The 24,156-nt window shown below is 40.9% G+C and overlaps 1 protein-coding gene across 4 annotated transcripts in view; it reads right to left on the bottom strand.

Annotated features, from left to right (window-relative positions):
- The window catches only part of TMTC1 (transmembrane O-mannosyltransferase targeting cadherins 1), a 230,134-nt gene that overhangs the window by 15,322 nt on the left and 190,656 nt on the right, over positions 1–24,156 (bottom strand). For 2 of the 4 annotated variants that reach the window (XM_080662853.1, XM_080662850.1), the window contains exons 13-16: positions 15,802–15,910; positions 15,091–15,128; positions 13,271–13,325; positions 910–1,012 (exon numbers count right to left, since the gene is read on the bottom strand). In XM_080662853.1, coding sequence (XP_080518979.1) covers positions 910–1,012; positions 13,271–13,325; positions 15,091–15,128; positions 15,802–15,910 — 305 coding nt within the window. The remainder of the gene's footprint in view (positions 1–909; positions 1,013–13,270; positions 13,326–15,090; positions 15,129–15,801; positions 15,911–24,156) is intronic. The other 2 variants (XM_080662852.1, XM_080662851.1) reach the window with 1 other exon arrangement.

The following is a 24,156-nucleotide window of genomic DNA, read 5'->3' as shown; positions in this document are numbered from 1 at the left end:
GTTATGGGCTTTATTATTATTATTAATTATTAATTATTATTATTATTATGTTGCTAATGAACCAGCAGGTGGCACTACAAAACCATTTTACAAGAAAAAATATGGGAAGTTTCTTAGTGTATTACAATGTAAATTTATGTTCTCTAAAACAGAAGAACTTCCAACATCCTTCAAAATAAAACCCTTTTGAATATTTCATACTGACAAAATAATTAAAATTAAATTTTACTGCAGGGCAGATGGCAGGAAGTGTAATAGTCAGTGGAAACAAAGTAGTGCTTTTGCATTAAATTCAAATGTCTTTTTATCTTTATTGTGTTCATAACATGCCAACAGTATATGGAGCACAAGTCATAAAGAAAACAGAATCCCTGCTCCATGAAGTTTCGCATTAAATAGGATGGAGTAAGTGTATTTTACATAGCACTGTCATATAAGAATACTTTATCAATTACAATAATACAGTTTCTATAACGTATACCACACGAGAAACAATAAAACAACTCTAGAGGCTTTTTAAAAAAATCAGTTGCAGAAAAGTATGTACCATCTGCCAGTAACTAGATTCAGAGCAGGTTGTGCATCATTGTAGAGGAACATTTCATTATCATAGATTTATAAACTTGTATAAATGGTACTCAAAGAAGAGCCATTAAATCATCAAGACTACTCCCTGTCTCCTGGGGAGTTTTCCCTAGAGTTATGATTATAAGAACTGGGCAGTTTCATTGAACTGAGCCTGAAGATTTAGATAAATGACAGCTCCATGGCTCACTGTGACTGTCAGTGGTGTGAGCATCCTGCCAAGCCCAGTGAATTTTACTTTGGAGGCATTATTTGGGTGGTTGCCATTTTGCTCGAGAGAATTATCTAATCTCAACACAACAGATTCTCTCTAATTTCACTTACCAGTATCAACTAAAAAAACTCCATAGTTGTTGTGTAAGTCTGAGCTATCTGGACAGTTCTTTATTCCAGCCTGGTACATTTCCTCAGCTTCCTTAAATCTCTCCTTTGTAAGAGAATAAAGAAAAATAAATGAGAAAGTTGAAAGAATTAACAATAAACTCAATAGTAGAAGTAAGAAAAGCAGGAAATAATTTACTGAGCACCTACTATGCAATAGGCACTGAGATCAACACGAGGTACTCTTCTGAATTAAAGTCAATGATAACTGCAAACACACCTACAATTCATACCTGTGCTTAGTTCCTTTACGGCAAACAGCTGATGTTTACTGAGAAGTGATATCTGGAAGGATTTGCTCTATAGCTGGAAATAGCCTCAAAATGGTTGTTTGAATGGGATGCCCGCCACCCAGTAAGTCTCTGGATGAAAACAGGTGACTCATCAATATAGGAATACTTCCTAGGTGGCAATCTGACTGGGAGACAGAGAGACCTGGGATAGTTGTCTTACAACTGCATTGTATACTAGTAGTTAACACTTTTTTTTAACTACACTGTATGGTTTATTTGGAGAGGTTTTGGGCGGGGGGAGTGGGAGGAGAGGTAGATGCAGATTACGGGAGGCTTTGTCATATTCCTTCTTTATTAAAATATTTCTTTTTTTTTAGAATAAACTCATATAATCACTATACATCATTTTTAAAAAAATATTTTTTATTGATTTCAGAGAGGAAGGGAGAGGGATAAAAAGATAGAAACATCAATGATGAGAGAGAATCATTGATTGGCTGTCTCCTGCACACCCCCTACTGGGGATTGAGCCTGCAACCCCGGACATGTGCCCTTGACTGGAATCAAACCTGGGACCCTTTGGTCCAAAGGCTGACGCTCTATCTACTGAACCAAACCAGCTAGGGCTGAAATATTTCTTATAGCCCACCAAACTATTTGCCACTTTCCTTTATCCAACATGTGCTTTCCATCTCTAAGCTAGTCCCTTCCAACAGGAATATATGTCCCCTCAAAGGCATGCCTGCAACTCCTACCTCTGTGGCAAGGTCCACGTCAACCGCCACATCTCCAATGGATCATTTTCTAATTGCCCTGATCTACTCTCTGAACATTCACATGAACATACTTTAATAACTCTGAATTAGCTTTTAAGCACATTTTCCCCCCCACAACCACCTTAGATTGTCATGTTACATACACCTCACAATATAGAAGGTAACACATAATTAATGAATCAACGTTACCCAGGTTCTAACAATTTCTCACAAGTAAACAAGTTCATAGTTCCCTAGTACTGTTGTAAGGTCAGGTGAAAAGAAATGATTTGGCATCAAGCACATCACAACTTTTCCTTTAATATGCTCGGAGCATGGACATTTTCTGTAATTTTATCACAAGTTACTACTACCAAGCATTCAACCAAATGACAAGGGAAGGTACAGCATCAGTTTTCTCAGACATGACACCTTAAGCTTGTGAATAAAAATGTATTGAGAGCGCTCAGCAATAAGCCAAGAAGCCTAACTCTGATTTAACCCAGAAAAGTAAAGACAGTTTACCTTCTGTAAAATGACCAAGGCCATTTCTTCGAATCCACACATTGAAGTACCATTTTGGGAACAAAGTGTGGTTTGAATCTGGCAAATTTCACTTATCTAATTTTAGAATCACTAGAGGACCAGTGCACGAAATTCATGCATGGGGGGTGGGGGTGGGGTCCGTCAGCCTAGCCTGCACCCTCTCACAATCCGGGACCCCTTGGAGGATGTCTGATCCTGGGGAATCAGGCCTCAACTGTCATTCGGACATCCCTCTCTCAATCTGGGACCGCTGGCTCCTAACCACACACCTGCCTGCCTGCCTGATCTCCCCTAACTCACCTGCCTGCCTGATTGCCCCTAACCACTTGCCTACCTGCCTGATCACCCCTAACTGCTTGCCTGCCTGTCTGATCACCCCTAACCACTTGCCTACCTGCCTGATCACCCCTAACTGCTCACCTGTCTGCCTGATAACCCTTAACCGCCTCTGCCTCAGCCCCCACCGTGGCAGCTTCGTCCGGAAGGCCGTCTGGAATGACGTCTGGAAGGTCATTCAGCTGTCTGGTCTAATTAGCATATTATGCTTTTATTATTATAGATAATCAAGCAAAAATGAATATCCATATTTAAATTTTTTTTTTCTAATTGCCAAGCTCAGTAAGTTACCAAACTCAAAAAAGTTAAAGATGAATGAAAATTTCAAAATATCTCCTCTCAATCTACTGAGGAGAAGAAAAACTTGAGAAAGATATCATTTACTAGAGGACTAGCAAATCTATGAGTGGGCCTATGTGTGTGTTAAATGGAGACAGGCAGAACACAACTTATATAAGACTCCAATCAAATTAAGAGAGGGTACCATTTAATATTTACTGATTTATCCATTCATTCAGCACATGTTTATTGCAATGGCTATAGAAAGTATGACACGGTGATTAAAAATTGGACTGCCAGTGTTTGGGGCTATGCATTAGAATCTTAGCCTCACCACTTATTGTCTGTGTGATCTTACTTCTCCTCTATGTACCCAATTGTAAAATAGGAATAACGAGTACCTTTCATAAGGTTGTTGTGTGGATTAAATGGATTAAAACATGTGAAGACCTTAGAACAATGCTTAGTACATAGTCAGCACTTGGTCATGTTAACCATTTTCCTTACTACTACTACTATCAGAAATACGATTAGTGTCAATATTACTACTGATCACACTGAGAGATAAGATACCAAAGACATGAAGATGAATAAAACAAAATACCTCTATTTAAGGAGCTCAAAGACGAATGAACTGACAAATAAACCCAATGTGAGCAGTGTATTAAAGAGGTAAGTACAGATGCTCTGAGCTCAGGTGGCCTAGAGCATTAGGCCTCAGGACCCCATCCAAGGAGCATTTCAGCCAACAGTCTGGAGTTCCTCTCCCATCAACCCCCTTTCAGTAACTCTATATAAGAAATAATCAAGTAACTTAAATGTTTTTTTCTTTTATTTTTTTCTTAATCACTTTCTGACACAGAGATCAATAAACAATATCTTGAAAATTTTGAGTTTCCAGTGTTACCACTTGACCAGTGTTAATGTTTGGCACTAATGCCAAATCTTTAGTTTTATAGGATTTTAAAATATTTTATAAGGCACTTTTACATACACTAATATAGTCATGGTAAAATAAAAATAAAAAACAGTTATTAAAAATGCAACAAATGAGAAATAAAAGGAAATAAAAGAACATCAGAGCTGGAAAGAACATTAATAGATACTAATGAATTACCATTTTTAACAAACAGAGAAACTTGGGTACAAAATGTTTGCCCAAGACCTGAGAGCTACAAGGGGACAGAGAAAAACCTAGGTTTTCATTGAACATTCAGGGAATTGGTAACCCCTGAATAAAATAAGTTTCTGGAAATAAAGACGAGTGTCTGGCATCAAAAGAAACAATTCACTTTTGGATATCCATCCACCCATCCCCTCAACAAATATTTCATGAGCACCATCCATGAGCCAAATATACAGTTGAGACAGAAGAGTGAATGAGACAGACACAATCCTGCCCTTACAGACAATTAAGTGGGATTCAAACAAGAAGGAAACCTTGCAATGTATGGTGACAGTGTCATAGGAGGGGAAGTAAAGGGTACTTGGGAGGCAACAAGAAGTGACACCCAGACTTGGGGTTGGATAGGTACTGCACACCCATCATGATCCAAATACCCAAGGATGCTGGTGACCATGAACTCTAGCAGCTGTGTAACTTAAAGATGTGCTTGAAAAAAATCTACGGCTGCTTGAGACCTTAAAAACATCCTTATAATTAAATTGTGGGAGAGTTGAAAGGCATTTTTCCTGAAAGAAACAAAGTTGATGTCTTCACATTCCAACTTGCTGAAGTCAAATATAACAGTTAACAACAGTTTTCAAGTGCAATTACTGTTTTACCTGATTTAATTTTACTTTTTCCCCCATTTTCTTGCTGCTCCAAAATAGACAAAGAGATCACCTTTTTCATCTAAAACTTCTCTTATGTTTGGCTTTATATGCTGGGTTTCCATTAGAAATTCAATTTTCAAAGTCCAAAGAAATAATGGGATTTAAAAGACCGGGCATGTCAAAAGGAAGTAATCATACCTCTGTATTCTTGGTAACCCCCAAGGGCAGTCTCAGGACTCTGGCTCTGAAAAATGTCTTCAATATCTGTCTTTCTTTTCCTTTCACTCGACTGTAAATTTCAAGGAATGATTAACTCCATTTATTGAAAAATGAAAGAAGAAAAATACTGCAGAAAAAAATACCTTCTAGGTATTTATTTAAAATAAATTCAACCTTCTCTGGAAAGACAATGCATTTATCTTAAAAAGTAGTAGTATTCGATTCCTGAAGCTCAATTTCATGCACTCACTTTTATTTGCCTCTTCTGGCTAGATATCCTGACCTAAGCCTGACCATTCGTAGTGTCTACTGATTTGTAAGATCCAGGAGAAATGAACATAGCTATTTATAGAACAACTTTAATTAAAAATGCTTGGGACCCAGAGAATGGGTCTGACAAAAAATACTGTCTGCTGTACATCCGAGTCCCCGACCAACTGCTGCGCTGCCTCAGCATAAAATTCCTTCAAGGGCAGTGGCTTAAAATGGGCAGCATGCAGCCATGGGCTCCTCTCCAAGGCTCCGAAGCTTTTCAGTGGGGTGGAAATAAAACGGGCCTTAGGGGAGAAATAAAACATACTCAACATCTCCACTTTTCACATGCTGTAATTACCCAATGTGATATACTTTCTACCTTAAGCGGGGAGGGGAGGAGTGAAAAGTAGATCTTCTGAACAAGGAACTCTCTTGAACAAACTGATAAGTTTGGAAAACATTTCTAATAGTTCAAGTGCAATAACCAGGAGGACAAGTGAATTAATGTAGCGATCCTCAAACTTCTTGGTTTTAGGACCCTTTTGCACTCTAAAAACTACTGAGGACCCAATAGAGCTTTGTTTATGTGGGCTACAAGTTCTTACCACAGCAGAAATAAAGCTGAGAAATTTTAAAAATATTTATTAGTTTATTTAAAATGATAATAAACTCAGATATAAGACATTTTTGTGAAAAATAACTATATTCTCCAAAGCAAAAAAAAATTAGAATAGTGACATTATTTTCTATTTTTCTGCAAATCTTTTTAATGCAAAGCATAATAGAAGATAGCTGGATACTCATATTTACTAAAAGTAAATATGCTCAATCTATTTTTATATGTTTTTTCAGTTGAAGTACCTGACGTATTTGTTTTTTAGTTGAAAAAGGGGATAATATTTTAATAGTTTTTTCATGATTGTGGATACATCATGTAGCCTCTAAAAAACTACTGTATACTCATGAGGAAATGAGAATGAAAAAGGCAAATTACTTGCTGGTGCTATTTTGAAAGTTACATGGACCTTCTGGACCTCAGAGGTCCCCTGCAAACACTTTGTGATCAGCTGGCCTGTAACAATGTGTACTTACTGTACAGAAGTTATAGGGTGTGGTATGTGAAGGGCCTACAGAGATGGGGACTAGAGCATTGTCCTCATGCCCTGACATTATGGTCATGCATCTGAACTACTTTCGAGAAGTACTTTCACTCTAGTCACTGACATGAGCACACAGAGTAATAAGGTACCCACCTCCCCCCATCAACCCAATGACTTTATTTTGTTTATTTTTTATTTGGTGACAAAGATGCCTAAAATCCAGGTCTCCTGATAACAAGTCCCAGTGGACTTAGTGCAAACCACATAGCCCCGGTTACCCAATAATATATGGAGGAAGAGCATGGGAAATACTTGTTGCAATTTTGCTATCCCCTTATCAGATATTGATTACATCTTGGACAGAGATCTGAGTTCTTGAAAAGAGGCTAGAAACACACCCACAACATTAAACATGGAGAAGATCAGAGATCCTCTCTCTTTCAGAAAAGTCGTAACTTTATTATGATTAATAAATGACTTTATTTACTATGACAAACCTGGGAAGTTTAGGACCGATGGAGGTGTTTAAACTCATATCAGTGACTTCTCTGAGAAAATCTTCCACACACAGCAGTTTAAAACGCAAAGCAAAGGTGTCTGCTTTCTCACCCTCTCCTTTGCTTTTCCTTTTCATAAAACATTTCTTTCACCCATCAGTCATCAACATGAACATTTATGAGAAACATGCTGTCAATATTTGATGTCTAATTCTCCTTCACATTCAACTAAAACGAATCAATTAACTTGGCGATCCTCCACACCACAGTAATGTTAGATATTTCTCGACCTGAGTTTTCTCATCATCCAGGAGACGGTGATCAACACCACCCTGTGACAATTTCAGCTGAGAGAAATATTTTAAAGAGGAAATGCCAAGAATAATAAAAAGAAGCAAAAAAAAAAGTATGACAAGAGTAAGCAACTACAATTATGCTAAGCGAAATAAGTCAGCCAGAGAAAGATAAATATCACATGATCTCACTCATTTGTGGAATATAATGAACAACATAAACTGATGAACAAAAACAGATCCAGAGACAGAGAAGCATCGATCAGACCGTCAAACCTCAGAGGGAAGGCAGGGGTGGGTGGGGGAGAGGTGGGAGAGATCAACTAAAGGACTTGTATGCATGCATATAAGCATAACCAATGGACACAGACACTAGAGGGGTGAGGGCAATGGGGGGGATAAGGACACATATATATAATACCTTAATCAATAAAGAAAAAAAAAGAGTAAGCAACTACATGGGTATAACTCTGTCAGGAGGCCTGGAAAATAGAAAAAACCCACATTTCCTAGAATTACAGCTTCCTTCTTATGCCATTTCATCCTCATTCTTTGCATTTCTAGGCACATGACTTTCTTTCTATTGGAGAAAGACACCTCTACTGTTTTCCACCTCAGAGCTGCACATGGCCTTTCCCTCTGGCCAGATAGCTTGTGCTATTCATTTTTCCATAATCTATAAATTTCCATTTTTTACCATCTATAAATTCTTCAGGTGTCAGATTAAATGTGACTCTTTGGCCACTGTCCCCACTCCCCACATACCCCTCCCCACATGAGGTTAGGTCCCCTTAACATTCGCACTGGTGCTTTCCCTTTGCCCACTTGTCACAATTGTGTTAGATATTGGGGAGGGGGCCAACAATGTAACTCTTTGTTTAGGGGTAGCCTTACTTTCTAGCTTCTAAATTCCATAAGGATAAGGTGCATCCTTTGCTGCTTCAATAATCTCTAATGCCTGGTGGTAGCTAGGTGCTAAATAAATGTGTACTGAATAATTAAATCCATGAATTCTTAAAGTGGGGTCCAGTACAAGTTGACTTGGCCACACATGCAATGCTATCCATGGCTGAAAATACCCCAAAGGGGGCATTTTTAGAAGGACAGAAATTGACCCTGACCCTGTTAATGCTGATCTACACTTCCAACATATATTTTATGGTTCCAATTTTCATTTTTATATCAGGTGAAGTCATATTCCAAAATACAAGAAAGGAAATATTTTATTTTAAGTGATATCAAATTAATTAAATGAGTTTTTCAATAGGCTATAAACCTGGGGCTAGCTATAATTTGCAGTGAGTCAGAGTCATAAACAATGTTAATTTTATTTCCTTTACTGCTGGTGTATTGCAAGCTATCTAATCTATGGCAAGAATGAGCTGGTTAAAAATGATGGTGGGTCTGTAAATGTTTATCATCCTATCTGTGAAGCTGGACTACAGCCAGTTCTGAATGCTAATGGAGAACCAGAGGAGAGGAGCAAGCCAGAGACCACCCTGACTTTGAATCTAAGAGTTTATTTTTTTGTTCTTTGTTTTCTTTTTTGCTGTAAGACACATGAGGGGATTAGCTTTCTTCTGGGTCCTTATATGTATCTAATTGCTATGACAACTCTCCGCCGTGGGTTTCCTCTATCACTTCTCTTCTCCCTTCTGGCCCCTGGTATACCCAATCTCATAAACGATGACCCTTACCACAGTCCGCTCACTGGACCCCAGCATCACACAATGAAAGCTGAGGGGACCAGTTGAGAGAACAGGCTCTAGTCCAGGTCCTGACACTAGTTAGGATCTTGAACAGCACTTAATTCTGTCCACTTCACTTTTTATATGTAAAATGAAAAAGGTAAAAGATACTTTAAGATTTCTCCTCCCTATACTAGTCTTCATTTCCCCCTCAGAGAAATCACCTACGCATAATATGGTTTCACTTAATTGAAGTCCTAAATCTATCTTTCCATCCCTGATCTCTCTCACTGCCATCTGTCCATATGCTATTTTCATTCAAATGTTCCACTAACATTCAAGATGTGAAGAGTGTACACATGCTGGTGGCAGAGCATATTGGTACCACTCTTTTGGGAAGCAATTTAGTGATGTATCCCAAGAGCCATTTAGAAAGATATCTCGACAAAACGTGCTAATCCTCTCTGATATGGGAATTCTATTTCTAGGAATCCCTCATTAGGAAACGATTCAGAATATTGTTTTTAAAAAGCCGTAAGAAAGATAAAGTTCACACACACACACACACACACACATACCAAGACCAACAGCTAGAATATTATTATTCTTACTAGAGGCCTAATGCACGAAATTCGTGCACAGGGGGGTGTGTCCCTCAGCCCAGCCTGCACCCTCTCCAATCTGGGACCCTTCGAGGGATGTCCGACTGCCCATTTAGGATCGGGCCTAAACAGGCAGTCGGACATCCCTCTCACAATCCAGGACTGCTGGTTCTCAACTGCTCGCCTGCCTGCCTTCCTGATTGCCCCTAACTGCTTCTGCCTGCCAGCCTGATCACCCCCTAATCACTCCCCTGCCAGCCTGATTGATGCCTAACTGCTCCCCTGCCAGCCTGATTGCCCCTAACTGCCCTCCCCTGCAGGCCTGGTCACCCCTAACTTCCCTTCCCTGCAGGCTTGATCACCCACAACTGCCCTCCCTTGCAGGCCTGGTCCCTCCCAACTGCCATATCCTGCTGGCCATCTTGTGGTGGCCATCTTATGTCCACATGGGGGCAGCCATCTTTGACCACATGGGGGCAGCCATCTTGTGTGTTGGAGTGATGGTCAATTTGCATGTTACTTTTTTATTAGATAGGATTACAATGCATCATTTTGATAAACTGGTATGCAGCCATTAAAATTATATTTATGAAGGCCATTTAGCACCATGAAAATGCATACCACATTATGTATAATTTAAGAGCAAGTGAAAAGAACAGAATACAAATGATATAAATAATATGTTAATATAAGTATAAAAACAAAATAAGTATATTAAAAAGACCTGCAGGATATTAAAAAAATGAAAGTATTTGTTGTTTCCAGCTATTATATTATATTATAGACAAAAGGTATATTTTACTTTCTCTGATTTTTCTACACTTTCCATTATGTTTTTATATTACTTGTGTGACTGAAAAAAAATGTTGAAGCTGATCTCATTTTCTCCCTTCCTAACATCTTGCTCCTCCCTGGCTTCCCCGTAGCTACCAGTAGCCATGCATCTTCTCAGTCTTTTAGCACTCTGCCCTGGAGTTCTTACTTTTCTATTTTTCTTTCCTTTCAGCCTCCTCATGCAGATAGTCTTTCAGTACAAAGGGATCCTTTTTCCCCAGTAGAGTTTAGCCATTCCCACACTTTCTTCCTGAAACAAGGCTCTCAACCACTCACACCACCTAAATGCATGAAAAGCCTCCTTCTCACATATATCCACCGGATCTTCTTCCTCACATCTTTAAAAACCCATTCCTCAGACATTTAACCTTTGCTTTCTATTATACATCAATTTCAAAAGTGTGCTTCATTTTGGGCCTTAATATATTCCACCATAGAATGTCTTTTCAAGCTTATTAACCTATTTTTCAAATGTCCCCTTCTCAGATTCTCTACTCTGTCCAGATTTACTTACTACCTTCAGGTTCCAACAGGGTGAGAAATACAACATCAGTCACAGAAAAAAACCTAGAAGGTATCATTACACTCGTGGTTTTATTGGCAGTGAGGACAGGAAATGGTGTCAACAGACGGCAGCATCCTTACAGTAATAGGAGGGCATGCCAAGTGGACCTTGTTTCCTTTTTTTTTTTTTTTCATAGAATCACAAACTTAGATCATGGGAAAGGTTTTAGAATGAGTCTGACAAAGTGTCTCACAACATTCTTGTGGACAAGACTGAGAGAGGTGAGCTAGATGATAATATAATTCAACAAATTAGCCAAAATGTGGATAACTGTACATAAAAGAGTCTTGGGTAAAACACAGGTCAACATGGAGAGAAAATTCTACAGACACAATGTGGGCTTTCTACCTGCTACTGATCTAGGCAACATTGTTTTATTTTAAAAAATGTAAGTAAATACCTAGAAGCTATTCTTACTCAATTTGCCAACTGAAATAGCTGGAAAAGGTAGTAAAAGGAATGGCAGAAAAAAAGGACTAAAAAGTCTTAGAACACTTGAAATTTCAGGCTGATATAAAGAAATAGAGATTAAAGATGGATAAAGATGAATTCATTCATGCAGGTTACGAAAAGTTGCCTGCAAAATGAGTGAGACCTGGATTAACAAACCTTCACATTTTTAGGGATTTCAGTGGAATGAATCTCCAATCTGAGCCAGAGTATCACGTGGAAGCTAAACAACTAGCATTATTCATTTTAGGGTGTGATAAAATAGATACTCGGGATCTCAAGAGAGGAAAGTAAGTATTTCTATTCCATTTGGGAGCCATATTGTCATGAAGAAAACAGATAATCCAGAGGCCAGACAAAGCAACATGACCAGAAGGAAAGCATTTAGAAACGAGGGTAAATGAGAAAAAAGTTGAAAGAAGTGGGGTTTGCTTAGAAAAGAGATAATTAATCTGGCCTGTGTGGCTCAATGGTTGAGTGTCAACCCATGAACCAGGAGGTCACAGTTTGATTCTCCGTCAGGGCATATGCCAGGGTTGTGGGCTCAATCCCCACTATAGGCGTGCAGGAGGCAGCCAATTGATGTTTCTCTCTCTATTTCTCTCCCTTCCCCTCTCTAAAATCAATAATAATACATTTAAAAAATTAAATCATGGATAAGCAAACTGAATACCTAAGGCCACTCCAGGCTTCTACCTGTTTTGAAAAAAAGAAAACAAAATAGATAATTAGAGAAGTGACAAAGTAATTGTGCTCATAAGCTGTGGTCAAGAAGGTCTCTGTTGCCCTGGGCCCACTAAGAGCAAATTATAGGACTGGGGATTTCAGCTCAGTGTAGTAAAGAGTTTTCTAACATTAGCCTGCCTCCTCCAGCGCCCCCGCCCCAATCCCGCAGTAAGCATGGCCGTCCATGTGCACAGGTGGCCTGGAAGATAACCTGTGAGGGAAGAGTTTCACAAGTGTGTCTTAGATTGACGAAGGTTTGTAAATGTTGCTTTCGTATACCCTGGATGTTTGAAATTGCGGAATGCTGTTAAACAAGGTCGTGACACACAAAAAATGAACTCATCTTGCTGCCAAAGAATGTGAAGCTTGGTGATTTTCTTCTAGTAGTTTCTCTGTGCCTTGCTTGTGTATCTGAAGCACCTTTTTATCACTAAAGAACTCAAAACATGAAGACAAGATGTTGAAAGAGAGGGAGGCAATCCTGAGTTATACTCATCGGCTGTTCTATCTCTTTGATGTTAAAATCAACTACCCAAAAGAGCAGAACAGAGAACCTCCCACTCTTTCAATTACATTCTTAGATCTCACAGCATTTTTCATTTGAACCTAGAATAGGAAAGACCAGCAAAATATGTGACCTTTGTATGTTAGTAAAGGTCATGGCTATAGTCACAATATGGTTTTTGTAAAAATCCTTCATAACTTCAACTATGCAATGACTTTATATCAACTTGCCATTGTGGTTCACAAAAATATATTTATCACATAATTGATTTTATTATTTTTATTTAAAATATTTTTATTTATTTCAGAGAGGAAAGTAGAGGGAGAGAAACATCCATGATGAAAGAGAATCATTGATTGGCTACCTCCTAAATGTCCTCAGTAGGGGACTGAGCTAAAAACCTGGGCATGTGCCCTGACTGGGAATCAAACCATGACCTCTTGGTTCCTAGGTTGATGCTCAACCACTGAGCCACACCAGCCTGGGAATGCTGCTTTTCTTAAAGAAACTTGCAGTTTTGCAAGGAAAATAAACCTCAAAAACTGTTTAAATTATAGTTCAAGGTATTAATTTAATAAATAAAATATGATTAATTGATATGTGTTTCCTAAAACGTTATAAGAGCTCCAAAGAAATATAACTCACCATGAGATGGGAAGGTGGAAGAATGTTGAGGGAGGAAGTGGAAGTTGACTTGGATCTTGCAAAAGGGAGAGTTGAAGGGGAGAGAAAGAAAAGATGCCATTACAGAAAGATGGAACTGTGTGAATATCTGTAAAGAGCTTCCCCAAAACAAAATACTGGGTTATTACTAGTATTAGGTAAGTGATATTGTCGTTTATCTAAAGGGCCATTTTCATCAAGAAGAGAAATTTAATGTTTATTAGCTGTCCTGTGAGTTGTGGGAAAAAATATGAATGGGAACTATTAAGGTAAAGCCTTATTTATTTATTTACTTATTTACTCCTTATTATTCCACAAAGAAACTGAAGCAGTTTTCAAAAATATAGAACATACATTGAATAAAATAAATTATTAAGGAAAATGATAATAAAGCCAGGAGTAAAAGCAGCACACACAGAAAAGCAGATTGTAGAGTCCAGACTGGTTGTTAGTCAAAGGTGAGGGGCAGGGGATGGGAGAGATTTAAGTCTTCTTGTATTTGCAAGATTTATCATGCATCAGATTAAAAAGAAAACAAAAATCTTGCAATTCAACAGCCTAGCATTTCCTAATACTGAAACATGAGAGAAATTTCTCCCTCGAGATGTCATAAAGAAGCCACTGAATGCTATAGGAGGCGCTGGCCTTAACCCCATCCTTGACCCGATGGTTATAATGAGCAATTTCACATGCTCTTCCTCAGTGGAGGACAAAAGCATCATGCTGAGGCACAGTTCAACCACAAAACAGTGTGGCCCACCTGCCCAGGGCCCCTTGTAATATAAGAGTAAATTTAGAATATGTGCTAGATTGGAGGGACTCCATGTTCTTCAGTTCATATTGACTCATTTATTTACTCAAAATGTATTGATTGCATGCAAGGTGACAGATGTGGGGAGATAACCATGAATAAAACCCGACAGCCATTTTCATGGAGTTAAGTATCCTGGTGGTGGGAGAAGGATCACAGACAAATAAATACATGTGAGGTGGTGATAAACACTATGGGGAAAAGAAAGGCAGAGTAAGGTGATAGAGAACAAGACGGGCAGTGTGAGGTTAATATTTAGAACCGTTAGTCACAGACAACCTCTCTGATATGGTAATGTCTGGGCTAAAACCAGCGTGACACAGGGAAGGAAAGTAAGATATGAGAGAAAAGTGTTGCAAGCAAATGGAACAGTTAGTGCAAAGGTTCTGAGTGAGAAGCATGCTTGGCAAGTCTGAGTAGCTACAAGACAGCCAGTCAGGCATAGGCAGGGTGAAGGTCTTCTTATCAAAATAAAGGACCCAGGATGAGGTGAGAAAAGGGAATAATGATGGAGCCAATGATTTCCTCAGAAAATCCCTACTGTGTCTGTTTCAGCATAAGCCAAAGGCAGCTGAGGTCTGCCAGAGTATATCATAGAATATCACCGTCATCATTTTAGCTTAAATATTGTGCTAAAGCCTGCATTAAAATCACCCATTATAGATATGGGCTTTTTTGCTAAAGCCCACCTACATTATATGTAGAGTATTAGAGCAAGACAACTAGCCTTGTCATTTCTGATACTTAAATATTCATAGAATGCTTTAATTTTGTTTCCCAGTGAAACCTGCAAATTGCACCTCTACGAACCTGACATGCAGTACCAAGTCATTCATTACATTTAAGCCAACTGAGGGTTCAGGGCATCTTTCAAAGATGCTGAGTTTGATTTTAAAGACAATCTGGCAATTGCATGATAGCAGAATCTACTGTCTATTGAGGGCACTTAAGTGTGTCAAGAAAACTTATCATTTTAGAGAAGACAACTTACATTTGTTTCCTCAAAGCAGAGGGCAGGCATCCAGGACACTGAAAAGTGGTACCAAATCACTTAGACACAGGTGAAAAGAAGGTGGGAATGAGATACTCCTCTTTGATGCCGAGAGAAATGTTGTCTCAGGAACCTGTCCTGTAAGCCTCTGTGACCTTCTAACCGATATTAAGACACTGGGTCTATAAAATGAGTGGTAATTGGCTCCATATTGATTTTAGAAATCTCAGTACATTAACAATTCCCCCAGAAAAATGTGACATAAATAGTAATAAAACTAGCAAATACTGTACATTGTTCTTGACAGATTTTGTCCCGAAGTGATAGAGAATATGTCAAAAGGCCTATAATGAACTTTTTTTTAACCCTCACCCGAGGATATGTTTTTATTGATTTTAGAGAGAGAGAGAAACATTGATTGGTCGCCTCCCGTACGTGCTCCTCCTGGGAATCAAACCCACAACCATCTGGTGTATGGAATGAAGTTCCAACCAACTGAACCACCAGGCCAGGGCATAATGGACCATTTTCGTCTAAGGACCACCTCCACTAACCAGAGAATATTGGAGTGAGAATACTACACCTGTGATTTTTGTCAAGAAGAAAACTGACATAGAGATTAGTTGTCCAATATGAGCTTATAAACTCAACCCTCAGTAGCAAAACTCTGTGAAAAAAAAAAAAAAAGTTAAATGAAATGGAAACAATCACCTGCTCAGCCAGTAATGAAGCCAGGCTTGAATACGCATCTGCAAAGTCCGGTCCATATCGAATGGAATCTTTCAGTAAAGTGACAGCCTCTTCTTTTTTCTCCTGGGACCTGTAGATTACAAGAGGGAGAGATGACATCTTTTAATAAAACTTTATTTAAACCTTCTGATTAGACTTTAAGATCTGTTTATGTTAGCAAAGATTAACTGATTCACTTGGTGTATTATTTAAAATGAATTGAAGTAACACTGTCTCGAGTCAACAGTTTCTATCACTGAATTCTTGGTGGAACGAGATGTTAAGACATAAATGATGCTGCAGATTATTCAGTGATTTTTCTACCTTCTATATCCTGCTGTGCACTTTTGGGGAGTTGTTATTTTATATCTTACAAGTGTGTTAGCCAGAAAGGTAAACCCTCAGAGCAGCAAGGTGGGGACCTTCCCTGGATGCACGGGCGCCCATAACTAGGCTGTGGAAGATGACTTGCGGCCCTGTAGTACCAGCTACATCACTGCGGACCGGGCGCCTTATGGGGGCCGAGCCACACCACCTATCAGGGACAAGCCAGCCAAACTGCCATGTCAGTCTTTGTTTTTCTAACTAAGAGAGATACATTTTTTTACACATAGTTTATAAAATTAGAAATATTGTGACTATGGCTGGCTAAGAACAATCGGCTATTTTATCATCATATTTTAATGCAGAATTGAGGCTGCATCTGTGTTCTTCATTTTAATCTTCTCCTAGGGATTATGCTTCTGGTTCAAAAAGGACTCAAGGCCCCCACGTTATCCCCATTATTTGGGGTGACAGTTCTGTCTCCTGTTAGCGCCTTGGGGAAACACTGGGTCATTTTCCTGATATCAATATCTTTGAAGCAAAAAAATGTACACTGGCAATGATCAACTTTGCTGCTAGTACAATTTCACAAACACTGATTCCTTGCTAAGTGATATTGTAACTGGCAAAAGAAGTGGAAGAAAGACTGGAACTCCTGGAACTACAGAGTACAAAGCCAAAAAATCCCCCCATCTTTTTCCATTACCAGTGCTGAATCATATGCCTATGTTCTTTCTATTTAGAATCAACAATTGTTTCATCAGCAATGAATATCTACCATATGCTCTGGTAAATTTTCAGATAACATTATTAATTTTATTCTTATAACAATCCCATGCAGCAGGTATTAGTGTCTTATTATACTCATTTTTCTCTAATGAGAACATTTAGATTCATGGACCAGTATCACCAACATCACTCAGGAGCTTAACAATGCAGAATCTCAGGCTCCAGCCAGACCCATTGAATCAGAGCTTGCAATTACAACAGATTCTTGGGGAATCTGTACCCATGCCGAGATTTCAGCATCACTGCTTCGTGAATTATCTAAGACAACTGAGAGCAGCTCCTGCTACAAAACCCCTACAGCTTCAGTCTCTGTAGGACAAAGCTCTACAGTGGGAAAACTAATATCTCTTTCTACACCTCATTCAATATTATAGAAGTGATTCTAAGGAAGGCAGAAGTACCCAAGGCTTGGAATCATAAAAAAAAAATTACAAGTTTAGTGTCCATTTGTTGAGCACTTCTTACTTACCAACCACTGCTAAGCAGCTTCTCTACCTTAAGTTTACATAGTAGTTAAAAGCACAGACTCAAAAACCAGGACTGGGTTTGGACTCTACTTCTACCATTTGCTAGCTGTGTTTCTTTAGGCAAATTATTTAACCCCCCTGTGTTTCAGGCTCACAGTAGGTACTGTGTATATTTTGGCTTTTACTAACTCATTTAATGTTTCTAAAAATCACCCATTAAAACCTATCTCTCCCTTCCTTAAAATTAATTTTTAAAACAAGCAGAATGCGGTGTTTTTGAAATTCCCTCAAAAGTAATATGCTTTCACATTTTAAACCATTCACAAAAAAATTAGGTTAGATATCAGAGTGATATTAGATATCTGATATCACAATTGATTTTTAATATGATAATCATCATTAAGTACACCAACGAACAGTGTTGCACAAAATGTAAAATAATACCAGTGACAAACAGAGGCATTATCCTGGAAATCTCATTTCAAGGCAAACACCGAGCTGAGGAGGCCTAAATGGCAGCCCACAGTTCAGAGTCCACTCAGCAGATGATGATGAACCCACCCAAAGCAGTGGGTCTTCATTGTTGTTGTTTTATAATGTTTTTTTTTAATTGTTTGAAGTATTACAAATAGTAGTACATATGTCTTTTTTTTTTCCCCCCATTGACCTCCCCACCGGCCTCCCCTACCCCCCAGTACATGCCTTTACCTGCGCCCCCCTCCCCCCACAGTGTCTTGTATCCATTGGTTATGCTTATATGCATGCGTACAAGTCCTTTGGTTGATCTCTTACCCCCCCCCCCCCACAACCTCCCTGCCTTCCTGCTGGGTCTTCATTGTTAAGGGTGATAGCTAAGGGCAGGAAAGAATCAGGAGCAATTTTGAGCCTCTTCTTCAGCCAAGCCAGGAAAGCTTCTTAGAAAAGAAATGCTTAAGCAGTTATTTCCAAGTAAAAAGGTGTAACAAGAGAGGCAGACAATTTCAGATAGATACAATGAAACTCCTTAATAATGGGAATTACCTATGTATTCTGACAGCATAGACCACCCCTGGGCCAGTAGGAGACAGTGGTAAAACTTCCCAATGCATTTGCTTTGGCTCTATAAGAAGCTATTTAGGGAAATCAGTAGCCCATTGTCGATGTGAACCCCATCTACAAAGAGCTACTCTGTTATCCATTTACACTGAATTGACAGGTCCATTCGAAAGGGGGAAATAGGGGAAGAACATGTGCCTCTGAATTGACCAAGCATGTGATTTAGGTAACCAAGTCCACAGGCTGTTTCTCTGAATTCAATGGAAAAAGCTTGAATGAAGGAATCCATAACTGGTAAACACATTGATCAAGTCAACCTCAGTACATACCCCCGTCCACTTAGCCATGGGCACACTTTCTGTGGAATCCAAGTGGCACGGAATCCCTTAGGAAACGCATGTCACACTAAGGATCCTGAGGACAGTCAGAGCTTCTGTTAGGGGTTCCACTGGCACTGATGGAACTGTCAGGGACACCTGGATAGGTGAGGGAACTAGGTGAGAGTAAGATTGCTCCAGGGTTAAGTAATGTCTCTTGCTCTCAGCATCCTGCACTTTCTTATCTCCCAAATGAGCCACCAGCTGATGACTGATTATCCTCCATGACCTAAAATATTCCATCTTCACTTTCACGTGGGTCAACAGTTCTCAAATATTAGTGCATAAAAATAATTGTTTGGTAAAATGCAGGATCCCAGGCTTCATAAGATCCAGTAGGTCCTGGGTAGGGCCCTGGAATCAGTATTCTTTCAAATATATATATATATATATTGATTTCAGAAAGATAGAAACATCAATGATGAGAATCATTCATCAGCTGCTTCCTGCAGTCCCCTACTGGGAATTGAGCTTGCAACCCAGGCATGTGCCCTGACCAGGAATAGAACCCTGACCTCCTGGTTCATGGGTTGGCACTCAGCCACTGAACCACACCAGCTGGGTCAGTTCTTAATAAACCCCTCAGGCAATTCTGTTGAAGGTGGTCTTCAGTCTGTGCTTTAACACACTGACTACCATGAGGGATTTGCCTGATCAATTGATCCTTGATGTAAGGCTAAATGCTACAGGATTAAGAAAGCTTAAAAAGAGAGGGAGAGAGAAAGAAGACCTCCTGGGACAATCTGAGCCAAAGAGAAAGGTCACAGTGGCCAGCTGATCGATACCTCCAGATGGCCGACGATGTGGGGAGGCTAGAGGTGGAGGGGTAATCCTGCAATGGGAAGAGGCAGTTTTCCCTCTCATAGAAGCTCTGCTGTGAATGTCCTCTAGTTTGCATCCAAGTCCTAGCTCCTGTGCTATCCATATAGTCGTCATCTACACTAATCTACACTAATCTACACTAATCAAAGAGAAACATGCAAATTAACCATCACCAGCCAATCAGAGTATGCAAATTAACCCATCAAAGATGGTGGGTAAATTTGCATAGGCAGGCGGGTTGGCCTGCCCCTGGGGTTCAGGGTCCATCAGGGGCTAGGGGAGGCCTGGCAGGCAGCACCAGATGCCGCTGGCAAGGTACCAGTCCATCAGGGCCCTGGGAGGCGGGGTGGGCAGCACCAGACTCCACCAGCAGGGTCCGGGTCCATCGCAGGCCCCGGAAGGGGCAGCGGCCTGCCTAACCACGCCTGCGGGGCCCTGGGAACATCACTGCCCGGGGGAGGCACGGCTGGGCCTGCTTACCACTCCCGTGGGCCCTGGGAACATCGCAGGCATGGGGTTGCTGAGACCCAGACCGGGCCTCTGGCCACAGATTCACAGCTTCCCAGAGACCGACTCTACCAGGCTGCCCGGTGGCCATGTGGGTGGGCCACAGGGTGCCCGTTCAAGATGTGACACAGAGAGGCAGTGCGGGAGGAAATCCAGAGAATGGGATGTGGGGGTTCAAGACTCACTTCCTTTGGGCTTTGTCCTTCTTGGTCTTGGTTCTTTTCTTTCGGGCCTGGAGCCCAAGCACTGCAGGAGAGAGGGATGGATGAAGGCTGAATGTGGAAGAAGAGGCGCGAGGGGCTGGCTGGCCAGGAGGCAGGTGTTCCAATACAAAATAATATTAAATGTAAAGAAATAAAAATTGGAGTGAAATTTTTATAAATTTCAAAGTTTAAATAAAGGCTGTAAAGGAAGGAAAGGGGAGAATAAAATAGTGTTTTTCATTTTACCACTTTATTGTCTTTTCAGTACATGAAAAAGACAGTTGTCTTTATATGGTGCTTTTATACTTTTCTAAGTCATTATTTCATTTTAATTTCAGGGCAACTTAAAGACAAGATAATTATTCCCTCCACTATTCAAAGAAAGGAAATCTTGGTGTCTGGTCCCAATGATTCAATCGTCAAGCCCTTATTGTAAAGCAGGGTTAGTAAAATTTTCTGTGAAGGGTCATATCTATACTAATAAACCCTTGGGGGTGATCAGGCCAGCAGGGGAGGGTAGTTGGGGGCCATCAGGCTGGCAGAGGAGCAGTTAGGTGTCAATCAGGCTGGCAAGGGAGCAGTTAGGGGGCAATCAGGCAGGTAGGCGAGTGGTTAGGAGCCAGCGGTCCCGGATTGTGAGAGGGATGTCCGACTGCAGGTTTAGGCCGGATCCAAACCTGCAGTCAGACATCCCCCGAGGGGTCCCAGAGTGGAGAGGGTGCAGGCTGGGCTGAGGGACACCCTCCCCAGTGCACGAATTTTGTGCACCAGGCCTCTAGTATATAAATAAAAAGCTCCTAGTATGCTGCAAGCAAAATTCCACTCTCTTAAGTTTCCCCCGGGAACTTCCAAAAGGCTAAAATTCCTGAGAAGGGGTTCCTGGAACCAGTAACATCTTCATCATTGATTCCATAAGAGAAACATCAAGTAGAAATTAGATCTTGTTCATAATGTGCAAATCTTGCCATTAAACATTTGTAGTTTCACAGGGAATTTCCCCTTCAGTTCTACAGCAGTGAGACAGCTTCTCGGGTGTGTTAAGTAAAAACATTTGCACCATCTCACTTTCCTGGCTCAATCTCAAGGACAGATATTTAGCAAAAGCAAATAAAACTTCACCACGTTTTCTTTAAGTAATTAAGGACCTGTTAAGTGTCAATTTAGAAAACTTCCTGGACTCCTGTCTAAAATCTCATGACACATTCATATAAACTGAAAGCAGATGCTTGCTTTGAAAAAGTATTGACATTTTGGGAGAATTTAGGAAATGCCAGTAACAGAAATAAATGGATTTGGCAATCCACTTGGCAGTAGTACAATTTCCCATTAACCACAGTTGTGAGCTTGGAGTGCTGGGAAGCTCTTTTAATTTCTATTTCTTTGTTAGGGTGTTTGTTGTTGTTGGATCCAAAACCTGACGCCTTTCACAAAGGAAAAAGAGTATTTTTTTTTTTTTTTTTTTTAATGTGGTGGTGGGGAGGAGGGGAGCTGGCTGATAGACTTAGCAGCTCTTCTGAAAAACTGAATCATGAAAGTCAAATTGTAACTATCCAACTGAGATGATCTTTTCTTTTTCTTCTTTCTTTTTTTAATCCTCGCCTGAGGATATTTTTCCATTGATTTTTAGAGAGTGGAAGAGAGGGGGAAAGACAGAGAGAAACATCGATGTGAGAGAAACACATCGATTGGTTGCCTCCCACACGAGCCCCGACTAAGGCCTGGGCCAGGAGGAGCCTGCAACCAAGGTACGTGCCCTTGACTGGAATTGAACCCGGGATCCTTCAGTCAGCAGGCCGACGCTCTGTCCACTGAGCCAAACCAGCGAGGGCGAGAGATGATCGTTTCAAAGCATACATTTTTCTGAGGCTCTACTACTATCTTTCCTGTAGAGTAAATGTTTAAAAATTGGATCATCCTCTCTGTAGCCTCTTTTATGATCAAGTTTACTGAGCTCATCTCTGGGTGATGCAATGGAAATACTGCATCCAGGTTACTGGCGTTCACCTTAGTGTTTCTGCTTGACTTTTTACAGAAGCCGCACAGAACTGTCTGGAAGACTGATTCATAGTGTGCGGTGGTGGTGAAGAATGAGTCTTTCTTGAACACACTCAGCATTAAGTAGGCCACCTGCCCTCCCCCCAGGGTGGGTTTGCAGGATCAGATTCAGGCACTGGGGCAACAACGGGAGGCGGCTGGGGTGCCCGCCTGCGTGGCGTGAGTAGTCAGGCTTTGGCCGTCTTGAACACCTTGTCCCAGCTGAACACGGAGGAGAGGGAACGACGGAAAGTTCTGATGTTGTCTAGTCACAGGGAAGCAGAGACGGAGACACGGCTCATGTGAAGACAGGGCACAGGTAGATTCTGAGGACGTGCTCCTCCTGAGTCCCCTCCTCCTGCGCTCCTGTGAATGGCTCTTGATGTGCTTTGTCATCAGCTCAGAGCGGCCACTGCCCTGAACCCCAGAAGCAGGATGCATGTCCCACGGTGGCCTTGCTCCTGCGTGTAGGGAGCCAGCTCTGAGCCACAAGTGCATGGAGGTGGGCTGGGAGGGGATGGGGATAAGGGTCCCCGGCCAGCATCTCTTCAAAGTGCAGGCAAATATTTATATAAGTTCAGCTCTTCAGTGATTTGAAGGAAGGAATGGAAATAATGCTCTTAGGCTGGGACCTGGAGGAGAGGGTAGCTGAGAATAGCCTGACTTGGCCGAGGTTTATTTACCGCTCAGATAAAGGACCACGTGGAGGGTACAGCTGAAGGCACGTCCCTGGTTTTAGGCTCAGGCTGACGGCTGCCTAAATCCCGACTCCGCCCTCACCCGCTGTGTGACTTGGGTTAGAGGCTCCATCTCCATGAGCCTCAGTGGCCCAATCTGTGAAATGTGCACGTGAATCTCTACCTCTCCAGGTTCCTGTGGGGGAGAAATAAATGCTCACGGGCAGTGAGCTCATCAGAGCGCCTGGCACGTGGGCTGATTCAGGAAATGCTAGATTTACAGGCTCCTTCCCCCCCTCCACCCAGAGTCCCACCTGGAATTTCTACGGCAGCCTCACTGATTGCTGTCTCAGCAAAGGCAAGATGTTGTTCGAATGCAAGGATTGCCTCTGAAGACAAAAGGGACTTTCACGTTCCTTTTTGTTCTTCTACTGACACTTCAGTCAAGAGATCAAAAACTTGGAGTCATTGTTAAAACCACGGGTTCTTGCAGCTCGAGAGTTTAATAGCGTCACCCAGTCCCAGCCCTTATTTCGAGCTAGAGTGAACAGAAACTCAAGGAGGTTGAATATTGCCTTAAGACCTGCTCATCTGCAGGGGAAGAAAATGTATTCCCTACTTCTCATTCATAATTAATTTTATACTAAGAAGTTCAGCTTCAAATTAGAAGTGAGAAATTATGTCCCTGGGCTAGTAATAATTAAAAATCGCTAAAACTTATTTCATCTTTATTGGGGGCTAGGTCCTATGTTAACTACTTCCATGCATTCTCGTGTTTAGTATGTACAAAGGATGTAGTTACTAGTATTATTTCCATGTAGAAACGAGTAATGGGAGGCAATGCAAATGAAGTCGTTTTCCTAAGGTTGCAGGCTACTACATGGGAAGCTGAGATGCAAATTCATTGAGGCCTACAGCTGCTGGGCCTGCGGTGAGTGTGGCAGAGGGGGAGGTTCTTGAGCCAGGAGGAGCACTCTGTGATTTGTCATTCAACTGTCAGTCACTAGTGCTCTTTTCACTTGGAGAAGGAGAGGCAGCAGAGAGGTTGAGGGCAGAGAGCCCAGCAATGCTGCCAGCAGGCAGGTGGCAACCTGGTGGGCCT

This window comes from Plecotus auritus, assembly GCF_963455305.1.
Source record: "Plecotus auritus genome assembly, chromosome: 3".
Classification (NCBI taxonomy): Eukaryota; Metazoa; Chordata; class Mammalia; order Chiroptera; family Vespertilionidae; genus Plecotus; species Plecotus auritus.
Note: the sequence above shows the minus strand (reverse complement) of the source record. Positions and strands in the feature narration are given on the sequence as shown.